Genomic DNA, 11,874 nt, shown 5'->3' on the forward strand with positions numbered 1-11,874 from the left:
GTCGTTTGAAATGTAAATACCAAACCCGCGGTTGGTCTAAATTCATTAAAACATTGGCGGGATTCGGTCTAATAGAATTCAGCGAAATAGGAATATACCTTTACGCATCTACAGGCGAACTCCTATCGCGGTGCTCTTGTATAACAACGGACGCGCACACACTGTCAAGCACAGACTTCTTTTTAACTGTTTTTGTATAAGTTTTGAGATGAGAAACAAGATTATCTTAATAAATATAATTAATATTATATATTTTCTTTAATATTATATATACGCCACTTGCAGAGGATAAAAGGCTCTGTCTAGTACATGAAAGAATAAAACTATGATATGACAGCAGATAGAACTATAACAAGAAATATATTAAGATTGTTAGATTGGCCGCTATGAGAAATAAATGTATATACAACTAATTTCGTAATGTATTCTATAGCCTCTCCCCACCCCATGTATAATTTAAAAACACATACATAAACCCCTCTCCCCGGGATCCGCGTTACGTAATTTGTGAACAGACCCTCTAAATGCTTAAAATTCTCCTTAAAAGCTTCGAAAGCAACCATTACTTTTAAAAATCGTACTCAATCAAAAATTGAACCAAATTCTCCATATCGCCAGCCAACATATTATTGACCAATAAATGGTTCTGATTTTATTCCCAAAAACTTATCAATAATGATGAAATCCAACCTGATAAATTACAACGTTGAGAGTATCGTTGCTCATATTTCACAGAATTGAAATCGTAGTGCGTAGTAAGGCAAGTGTTGAATGAATTGTTTAATTTTATTTGCAAAATACGAAAAATCGATATGGCTTGTTTTTCACCTTATTGAACTTCCAATGTCTACAGACGTTTCGGCAGCTGGACTGTTAGAAAGAGACGACTTAGTTTATATTTTTAACTATATTTATGTGTTTGTTATTTTCCATAGTTTTTCCATAGTTTCTCAAATATCATTATCAAAAAACATTTTAAAATTCATAAAAGGTTTAAAATAATATATTTCAGAAATGGCTGTTCCCGAAATAGCAACCACGATTGCAAAAAAGCGGCGTTGTTCAGAACTGTTATTTTAGAAATAACGACTGGAGTTTTGGGAAATAGCAGTTTAGCTTGAGTCTTGAAACATTCTTAACCCTTAAGTTTACCTTACCTTACAACTATATCATCATACGCTAACCTAACCTAACCTGACCTAATATTATTGGAGTTCAAGCAAAAAACCCAAATATAATTTTATACTATTGGGGTTCAAATAACAATAGCTAAGCTGACGATTAGTATTGGGGGTTCAAACAACAAAAATAAGCAGACCTAGTACTACTGGGGTTCAAATAACCAAACCTAACCTAAAATGACCATTACTCCTGGGGCTCTAAGTAAAAAACCTAACCGGACCTCATACTATGGGGGTTCAAATAACAAAACCTTGCATGTTGTAATACTATTGAGGTTTAAATAACAAAACCATTAACAACTTAGGTATAAAAATCGAACTTTTTCCTAACTTAATTAACCTCACCTGGCCTAGTACTATTTCAGTTAAAATAACAGCCTACACCATCATAAACGACTACCGTTTCACACATCCCGTTTGTACAAGTTTCTGTACATTTTCATTTGGCTGCCATTTTATCCTTTTAGAACTAGATTAACAAAATAGGACTTCTTAGATAGTATGACTTCACAAAATTATTCTAAATTTAATAAGGACACGATTTCGCTTACCATAACGGAAATAGAAAAAACCCCGGTGAGGACGTCACAAAATATTACCTCAAATAGGTCGACAATGCTCTCATTACACGCATCATGTTACGAGAATCGAAAACCATTTTCAAATTGTAAATCGTTTCAGAAAAAAAGTTATGAAAAAACTATGACGTTCAAAAAATTGGCAAATAGCCGAACGATTATTTTATAATATCTATATTAACTTAGCTCCATAGTAAACATTACGAACAGAAAAACAAAATGTTCACACCAGAGAAACTTTAGATTCACGCTGAAATATGGGAAATGAGAACTTGCGAATTATATTCAGATTTGGGGTGTTGTATATGTTGATTGCCAGTTGAACGAAGATTGTGAAAGGCCGATTTGGGACGATAATGATTAATAGTTGGTCTTGTTAATGAAGCTTTTGGTGGCGGTTTTTAAACGTCTAAATATCTAGATAGAGACTTGGATTTGTTTATGGCTAGCATTCAGAGAATAAATTTATTGTAATTGGTTTCTTTCAATTACAACATCAGTGGGTGGATATTTGGGGATAATATGACGGCAATTTTAGAGAAGATGGCGTTTTGGGTGAAATTGGTATTACAAGTTGAACGAGCCACGGTATTGAATTATTTGTAGTATTTCAAGGATATACATTGAGAAAGACTGGAGAGCAAAATAAGTGGCATGACAAAAATACAGGTGTAACAGAACTTATTTGACGATCGGTAACTATGGTTTGGACGCTTGAGAATTGGATGTTGAGAAGTGCTCCGAAAATTATATTGTGGGAATAGTATTTTGGCGGTAAATTCATGAGGAAGGTTGAGAAATCAGGTTACTCAATTCAAAGTGGATGTTTATGTCCGATGAGAATGGTTTGAATTATAATAATATTTCTAAAGCTTAGATTATTCGCATGTTCTTATGACATGATAGTATTTTATGAATCGAAAATTTTAACATACTTTCCGGTTTTTGGGCTTTACTCTGCAAGTTTCATATTCCCAGCACATTTTAAAGGTGATAACTATACCTTTAAACTTTAATTAAGAATTTGGTTTTTTTTGGAAAGCTAAGGCTAGTTTTAGAAAATAGATCTAAAAAAGAGAGGTTCTCTAAACGATAAACAGGGCCTCGTTTGCAATTGTATTATTTTTGTGCGTATATATTGTTTCGCATATAAAAGACCAGTTTCAATGTCCATCACTTTTCCAGCTATTAGCCTATTTAGTCGGTAAGCGCCTTGGTTTGTGACAGTGAGAATTTAATATCTATATTTTCCAATCGGCAAGCTAAGATCCCCACCGACTGTAGCAAAAAACTACAGAGAGTTTGCTTCCATTAATAACCTTGAAATAATTTGATGTTATTCTATCAGAGAGAATTTATGATAGGGAGTGGAAACTGAGGAATATTATGTAGCTCAAAAATCACGTGATCAACAAAACTGGCCAGGTCTATTTCCGGTATAATTTTTTTGTGGCCCCTCCCTCTAGGGTGGGTCTAGAATGTTGAGGGAGGGTCTCTAGAGGAGATGGACACTACCTTTTTAGGGAAAGGGAAAGGTCCGACTTAAAATAACTACAAATGGCGCCAGTCGCAGTGTCGCACTCGAAATCGCGAACCTTTATTGGGTTATTGTACAACAAATAGTGATTGAGGGCAAACTTTAAAATTAAAGGAGTGTCATGTGACCGGAAATTTACCAGGCCAGTTTCAGCGTCGGAGCCTATTTGTTTGAGCTACATTGTATTTAGCACTGTCAAGGGCAATAGCTTCTACTCCCTATCATAAATTCTCTCTGATTCTATTACAGGTTTGTTACAGACCGCTAAAAAATAACTAATAAAAAACTCGACCCATTATCTAATGATAGAATTTCTTAAATTAAAAAATAAGTTAAATTTTTATAAAAGCATTATGAATCTGATGTAAAGCAGTTCTTTTATCTCCTAGTCTTAACCAATAAGTCAGTGCTTGGTTGTAACTTGTTCAAATTTCGAATGCAAATAAAAACTGTGATTTAAATTAAATTAATTTCGAGCCAAGTTAATTTTAAACATAGTGCGATAGATAAGTACGCGCAATATATTTTTTTTGGTATGTATCTGTGGTAATTATGGAAAAGTTGAAGAAGAATAGAGGGTTCTGCGAGCTAGAACCACCATTATAATGGACAAATTGTATGCGAGTATATCCGAGGAAGATATCGATGTTGAAGAGATAGAACAACTTATGGATCAACTAGATGCCAAGAAAATCAAGTTGGATCAACTCAATGAGCAAATAATGGCGCTAATCCTAGACGAAGAAGAGGTAGAGGATGAGATCAACAAGACTGAAGATTACACCGAGAACATAATAGAGATCAAGAGACGAGCCTTGAAAAGAATCAGAACCAGAGATGACGCAAGATCAGTGAGGTCCGACAGAGGCATGGCTCAGCAAGAGGGAACGAGAGAGACAAGAGCTCAGGTCAAGCTGCCAAGATTAACCATTCAGAAGTTTGCTGGTGATGTCACGCAATGGCAAAGTTTCTGGAGTCAATTTGAGAGTGCCATACATAATAACGAGAGCCTAGCAGATGTCGACAAGTTTAACTACTTACGTTCGTACATGGAAGGAGTCGCTGCAAGCGCTATTGGAGGTTTAACGTTGACTGAGCAAAACTACGCCAAGGCCATCGAAACCCTAAAAACCGTTTCGGGAAGAAAACCATTGCAATGAGAAGTCACATGCACAAGCTAACTAGCATGGTTCCAGTGAAGAGATCCTCAGACGTTCATGGTCTTCGCAAGCTATATGACAGTTGCGATATGCAAGTAAAAAGTCTGGATTCGTTGGGAGTAACGTTGGAAACATACAGCAGTATGTTTTACTCAATACTTATGAATCTGGTGCCATCCGATATCTACCTGGAATGCAGTAAACAACTGGAGAACGAGGACAACTGGGACGTAATGAGTCTCCTGGAACACATAAGGAAAGAAGTCGAGAGCCGAGAGAGAGCCACTGTATATCAATCAGACGAAAGCATTAGCGATCGGCGACAAGAATCTCATACCAGCAAGAGCACGATAAGTATAAATAACAAGTTTGAGCCCAGATACCCCAGAAGAACGCCAACAGCAGCAGCTTTAAGTACAGCGGTTACAAGTATATGCCTGTACTGTCAAGAAGCGGGACACCAACCAGAAGCATGTCAAAACAAGACACTAGAAGCAAAGATTGAAGCCATTACGAACGAGCGAAAATGTTTCAATTGTCTTCGGACTGGTCACAACGCCCGGTATTGTCGATCCCACGTCAGATGTAAAACCAGCCAGAGAAGACATCATACATCTATATGCAAAGAAGGTCATAGTGAAGAAAATCTAACAGCGGAGAAAAGCGAATAGTCGTCCACATCCAGTAAAAATCTTGCAAATTTGATGACAATCTTACCTGCTGTGTCGCAAGTCAGAGAACAAGTCTTACTACAAACCGTTGTTTTGAATGCAGAGGGAAAATCTAACCAAGTACTAGCAAGATGTCTCTTCGATAATGGAGCGCAACAATCATTCGTCCGAGAAGACATATCACGAGCATTAAAGTTACCCATTGTCACCGAAGAGACTGTGGTAGTTAATCCATTCGGAACCAAGGAAGGAATTCTGCGTAACCAGAGACGAGTTGTAATAACGCTTCGTAGTATCCTGAATGAAAGCATCAGTGTGCAACTGGAAGTTTTAGAAGTTCCAACTATATGCGGAGCGTTAGTCAGCGTGCCTGGAGAACGTATAAGAGTTACCATGAAGGAAAAGGGAATTACGCTAACCGACTGTCCAGACGTACGAGGCATCAAAGCACCAACTGAACTTGGAATCCTCATCGGAGCTGATCATTATTGGGCAGTAGTTCCGGGTAACACTGTTCGACTTGGCGATTCCCTAGTAGCTGTGAAAAGTCTCTTCGGTTGGTCCGTACAAGGTCCCGTTCCAGTATCCGTCAATCTGGCACTACGCTCAGCTGCTATTATTATGTCCATCAAGGAAGATCAAGTTTTATCCACGAGCCTCCGTAAATTCTGGGAGTTGGATGCTTTGGGAATCGAAGAAGAAAAGTCACTGTCAACGATGGAGCAAGAAATTATCGACAGGCACAAGTTGACAACTACAATGTAAAATGGTCGTTACATAGTACATCTACCATGGAAAACCAACCATCCTCGCCTGAAAGATAACTTACCGGTTGCAAGACGACGCATGGAGACCCTAATCACTCGATTTCAACAGGACTCCTTGTTGTACCAGAAGTATCAAGACATCATTACCGAATATATTCAACTCGGAATAGTAGAGAAGATCCCAGAATCCGAAATAGTGAAGCAAGAAGGCGAAGCCCACTATTTACGTCATTTTGCTGTAGTACGAGACGATAAAGAGACAACCAAATGCCGTATGGTCCACGATGCTTCAGCCCACGAACCTGGAGCACCATCTCTCAATTTCTGCCTTGAATCCGGACCTAACCTCAATCCAGATCTATTAAACCTATTACTTAATTTTCGACGACACCGAATAGCTCTGGTTGGGGATGTCGAAAAGGCTTTCCTTCTGATTGGTATGGCATCTGAAGGCAAAGACTTTGTTCGTTTCCTCTGGATTGACAGCTTGCCATCTCGCAACGAGGAACCAAATTTCGTCCATCTCCGAATGACTCGAGTGGTGTTTGGAGTCACTTCTAGTCCCTTCTTGCTCGCGGCGACATTGCGACTCCATTTTGAAAAGCAGAAAAACGAGTATCCTTAGATATGCAATATTATGAACAAGCTAATCTGCGTTGATGATTTTCCAACTGGAGCAGAAACCATGGAGGCCGCGTACCAGATATATAAGGAATCTACCGAGGTTATGAAGTCAGCTAGCATGAATTTGCGCAAATGGGTCACGAATTCGAAGGAGTTCGCAAAAACGATGGACATATGAAGCTCAGACACGAGGCGAAACAATTCAATCAGATCAATTCACCAAACCCATCAAAGTACTCGGAATATCATGGGATCCGTCAAGCGACACACTCACTTTCAATATCTCGGACATATTAGAGTTCCTGTTAATCAAGAAGGACACAAAGAGAGGAGTACTTCAAGCTACATCCAGAGTCTTTGACCCTTTGACCCAATTGGACTCCTTTCACCATTCCTCGTCCGCGCAAAATGCCTGTTCCAGACACTATGGTCGTTGGGAATTGACTGGGACGCAAAGTTACCAGCAGAAGTTCAAGAGCAATGGGACCAGTGGTGTCAAGACCTAATTATGGTTCAGAAGATCGCCATTCCTCGATACTACCTTTCGCAAAGTGAAGATCCGAAAGTGACCGAGTACGAGATGCACATGTTCTGCGATGCTAGTCAAAAGGCGTATGGATCGGTGATATACCTACGCTAAAAGACGATCACAGGGACTATTGGCGTATCACTGATAACTTCAAAGACAAGAATCGCACCACTCAAGCAGCTAACCATTCCAAGGCTCGAAATAATGGCTGCTCTAATCGGATCTCGGCTACTGAAATATACCCTGAACGTCTTCGACGGAAAGATAACAAAATATCACTGCTGGTCCGATTCGGAAATTGTCCTTCATTGGATTCAGAGTTCGTCGAAAGAATGGAAGCCGATCGTACACAGTAAAAAAAGAACATTCGAAATTGAATGTTTCAGCGTTCAATACCTTGCCACTGTGGTGGTACGCATTAGCAATCAAATCTGAACGTGTAAAGTGGTATTCAATTGTACACGTTAACGAAATGCTCGTATTTGAACGCTAATATTAATATTCAAAAATTCACGCTAATGAAGCATTCAGATTAGTTCATTTTGCCATTCAAATCTTTTTGCACAGCATTTAAACAAGAGCATCTTGGCGTTCAAACGAGAGCGTGTTTGGCGTTCAAATTTAAGTGATTTTGGCATTCAAATGTAAGCGATTTTGGCGTTCAAATGTAAGCGATTTTGGCGTTCAAATGTAAGCAATTTTGGCGTTCAAATGTAAGCGATTTTGGCGTTCAAATGTAAGCGCTTTTGGCGTTCAAATGTAAGCGCTTTTGGCGTTCAAATGTAAGCGCTTTTGGCTTTCAAACGAGAACGATTTTGCATTAAAATAGGATTTGATTAACAATCAAACGAGGACGTTTTTGGCGTTCAAACGAGAACTAATTGGCCATCATACGTAACTGTTTCGCGTTATAATAGGATTGGATTAACATTCGAACGAGAACGATATTGGTGTACTTGATTACCATTATTGTGATCAATTCAAGCCATTTTCGAACATTATTTTCAAGTACTAATACCCGAATTTAAGCCTGTATTCACCAAATTTACTTCATATTACTACCCTATCTACAGCATATCAAGTTGATTTGCCTATGGTTATTAACCGCTCTTTTCCCATGCGACCAAAGCCCCATTCGGCCGATAAAAACCCGGCAAAATTGTCGGATTCATCAAATGGGACAAACATCTTGGCTTAAACGTACCCGGTGAAATTAAAAATAATAATTCCTGGGAACGTAGAGATTCTATCTTATCCCATTAAAATCTAATTAACCTATAACGATTGAGTGGCTAGGAAATCTGAGAACAATATCCAAGTATTTTGTAAAATATTAAGCAAAATTTATAGTTTACAAGAACGAAATATTTTTCAATTGAAGAAATGTACCTTTATAAAAAAATTGTTTAATATTTAATGTTATTTTTAAGTCATATACATTAAGTAACACTGCAAAGAAGTTTAAACATAGAACGAGTACATGTACCCAAATATAAATTCCTAACGTAATATAGTGCCTTTAAAAAAGACATTAACAAATATTTTATTTTTAAACGCTGCCGACGATAAAAAGTTTCTTATTATTGAAAAAAAAAAATAATAATAATTCAGTTTATAGCATTTATGGGATATGTATATATGCACACGTTTATAATTAAGAGGTTCAATGCTTAAAATTTGAAACAGTAGGACTTAAAGACACCAAACCTAAACTAAGCCTCACCTAACACTAACCAAACATAACCTAATCTGACCTTCAAAATGTGCAATATTTTGAAAAAGGGATCACGATTATTTAGAGAGGACGATCGCCTATCAAACTTAGTTATGTAATTAATCAGCCAATTAAAGGGAGGGTGAAGTAGAAAATCATGTTATTTTTTATCAATTCCTATACTAACTACAAGACCAGTCTGCATAGTGAGACATTCAGGAAATACTTCCGAATGATTTTAAAATTCAAATTAGGTTCAGATTTTAAGGATAATTTTAAAGAAGGACCTCCGACCAATCGCGTAACGCCATGCCTTCCTGTTTACAAAATTCTCGTGGCACGTTCCGTGTCGAATGAAATTTATCACGAGATTTGATAAAATTTGCGCGCGACGTGACAATCGTGGCGCGAGACATGGAGCGTGCAACGATAATTTTGTTAACAAAAAGACAAGGCGCTACGCGATTGGTCGGATGTCCTTCTTTAAAATTATCCTTAAAATCTGAAACTAATTTGAATTTTAAAATCAGTTGGAAGTATTTCCTGAATGTTTGACTGTGCAGACTGGTCTTATAATTAGTAGAAGAATCGATAAAAATCACTTGATTTTCTACTTTACCCTCCCTTTAAGCAACTAATTTAGTTTAGCTGTAAACACCATTTTCTAATAATATTACGCTCATAACGCTCTCGTTAAAAAGCCAGAAACGCTGTCATTTGAACACCAAAAACAGTCACGTTTGAACGCCCATAATTTTCTTGTTTTAAAGCCAAAAACACTCTTGTTAGAACGCCAAAAACAATCTCATTTGAACGCCAAAATGCTCTTATTTAAACGCCTAAAACGCTCTAGTTTGAATACGAATACATTCCTATTAGAACGCCAAAACGACCATGTCTGAACGTTTCATTAGCGCAAGGCAGTTATTCAAAATTGAATGAGATAAAGATTAATTTTTGAATGGTAATATATAAGCTGTTCAAAAATTAATGCTCGTGGTTAGTTTTGAACAAGTAAAACACTCCTTGTTCAAAATTGAATGTTTCTGGTTAAATCTGAATTCGTCAATAGAGGCTTGTTCAAAATTGAACGGTAGCCATCATTTTTGAATTCCGAGAGCACGGTCATTTTTATCAGTGTAAGCAACCGATTATCGGAAATACATAAATTAACCAATCCAGCTAGATGGGGCCACTGCACCGGCCATGACAATCCAGCCGATTTACCATCTCGAGGTTGCCGAATTCAAGAACTTGTCGAAAACGAGACTTGGTGGAAGGGTCCAACGTGGTTATCTTTACATGAAGATTTATGGCCGAAGAACAAATTTCAAGAATCCATCCAGCGCCCCGAAGATCTTCTTAAAGAAGAACGCCGAAGAGTACAACTTGCCTGTGCCGTAGAGATCAAAGAACCACTTTTAAATCTGGTACATTTTCAATTTGGCAGACAAGTCTTTCGAGTTAGCGCCTGGGTATCCCGATTCATCAACAATTCACAATGTGCCATTCAAGATAGAGTTAAAGGTCCGTTACAAGCTGATGAGATCCAGATGGCGAAACTTTATTGGATTAAACAAGTTCAAGGAGAATTCTTTTCTGAAGAGCTGAAGTTCTTGCATGAAAGGGCACCGATACCAGCGTCATCACCAATAGCACAATACAGCCCGTTTTTGGACAACGAAATAATAAGATTGGGCGGTCGTCTACAGTTCTCGTCCTTAGATCGCCAAAGAAAACATCCGTATATCTTACCTGGAACCCATAGACTATCAGAACTGTTGGTCGTTGATGCTCACTGGAGGACCATGCACGGGGTATTAAATAGCACCATGACAGAGTTACGAGACGAATTATGGATATTGCAAGGACGGCGTCTGGTGAAAAGGGTCGTAGAACGATGCTGTGTCTGCCGACGTTTCAAGGCTAGGCCTGGGACCCAAGTCATTGCGCCGTTGCCAGCCGACCGAGTCATTGAATCTCCACCCTTCCAAGGCATAGATTTCGCCGGGCCACTCTACGTTCGAGACCTCAAAAATCACAAAGTCTATATTGTACTTTTCACCTGTGGAGTCACACGTGCGATCTATCTGGAGATTGTCTCCGAACTTAGTGCCGACAAGTTCATGTTAGCCTTGCGTCGTTTCATATCAAGAAGAGGTGTTTGCGGAACGATATATTCAGATAACGCCAAAGCTTTCAAACGAGCCGAAAAGGACATCAGACAACTATACAGAAACATCCGAGATGAGAAAGTCCAGAAGTACAGTAGTAACCACAACATCAAATGGATCTATATCATCGAACATGCCACGTGGTGGGGAGGTTTTTGGGAGCGGTTAATAGGCTCTGTCAAAACCTGTCTAAAACGCACTCTCGGAAAAGCAGCTCTTACTTACGAAGAACTCTATACTACGTTAACCGAAGTTGAATTTGTCCTTAACTCGAGACCTCTGACGCACACATTTACGGAAGCCAGCAAACCTGAAGCTTTGACACCGGGCCATTTCCTAATAGGATAACGACTTACGTCTTTGCCAGACCGGAATTTCAAAAACGATCCAATTGCCGCCAGTCGAGAATCGTTGACTAAACGAGTCAAATACCGACAGAAGATCCTGAACCAATTTTGGAACCGTTGGCGCTCGAATTATCTAATGGAGCTTCGCTCAGCCCATAGTAGTCCACATGTCAAGAATCCAGTGGAGTTCAAATTAGATGACATAGTCCTTGTGGAAGAACAACATGTTCCAAGACAATCTTGGAAACTGGGCCGCATTATACAAGTTTACCCTGGATGTGACGGAAAAATCAGAAGTTGCTCCTTGAAATTGCCATGTGGGACCATCCTTAGAAGAGCTCTTGAATTGTTATACCACTTGGAAGTCAATTAAATGACTACGTCATTGGCGGGGAGGATGTTACGGACCGCTAAAAAATAACTAATAAAAAACTCGACCCATTATCTAATGATAGAATTTCTTAAATTAAAAAATAAGTTAAATTTTTTTAAAAGCATTATGAATCTGATGTAAAGCAGTTCTTTTATCTCCTAGTCTTAACCAATAAGTCAGTGCTTGGTTGTAACTTGTTCAAATTTCGAATGCAAATAA

The 11,874-nt window shown here is 38.5% G+C and overlaps 3 protein-coding genes across 3 annotated transcripts; all 3 read left to right on the plus strand.

The window, feature by feature from the left end:
- Positions 1–5,160: 5,160 nt before the first annotated feature.
- LOC149713726 (uncharacterized) lies at positions 5,161–5,892 on the plus strand. The gene has a single exon (XM_089844449.1). It carries the CDS (start codon positions 5,161–5,163, stop codon positions 5,890–5,892), a length of 732 nt encoding a protein of 243 aa, XP_089700575.1.
- Positions 5,893–5,973: 81 nt separating this feature from the next.
- LOC149713727 (uncharacterized) lies at positions 5,974–6,519 on the plus strand. Its single transcript, XM_089844462.1, has one exon. It carries the CDS (start codon positions 5,974–5,976, stop codon positions 6,517–6,519), a length of 546 nt encoding a protein of 181 aa, XP_089700588.1.
- Positions 6,520–9,751: 3,232 nt separating this feature from the next.
- Positions 9,752–11,655, plus strand: LOC149713728 (uncharacterized). The gene is made up of 3 exons (XM_089844474.1): positions 9,752–9,760; positions 9,859–11,086; positions 11,303–11,655. Exons 1-3 carry the CDS (start codon positions 9,752–9,754, stop codon positions 11,653–11,655), a joined length of 1,590 nt encoding a protein of 529 aa, XP_089700600.1.
- The last annotated feature ends 219 nt before the right edge of the window (positions 11,656–11,874 follow it).

The sequence above is a fragment of the Phalangium opilio genome, unplaced genomic scaffold (assembly GCF_054372755.1).
Source record: "Phalangium opilio isolate 3A_F unplaced genomic scaffold, DU_Popi_V2 ptg000009l_1, whole genome shotgun sequence".
In the NCBI taxonomy this organism is placed as follows: Eukaryota; Metazoa; Arthropoda; class Arachnida; order Opiliones; family Phalangiidae; genus Phalangium; species Phalangium opilio.

What these genes read in the sequence shown, in the direction of transcription:
- LOC149713726 (XM_089844449.1), top strand. Translation starts at nt 5,161, where the DNA reads ATGACAATCTTACCTGCTGTGTCGCAAGTCAGAGAACAAGTCTTACTA.
- LOC149713727 (XM_089844462.1), top strand. Translation starts at nt 5,974, where the DNA reads ATGGAGACCCTAATCACTCGATTTCAACAGGACTCCTTGTTGTACCAG.
- LOC149713728 (XM_089844474.1), top strand. An exon ending in ACATGCCACGTGGTGGGGAG is followed by an intron (nt 11,087 to 11,302) that starts GTTTTTGGGAGC and finishes CGTCTTTGCCAG; the next exon opens with ACCGGAATTTCAAAAACGAT.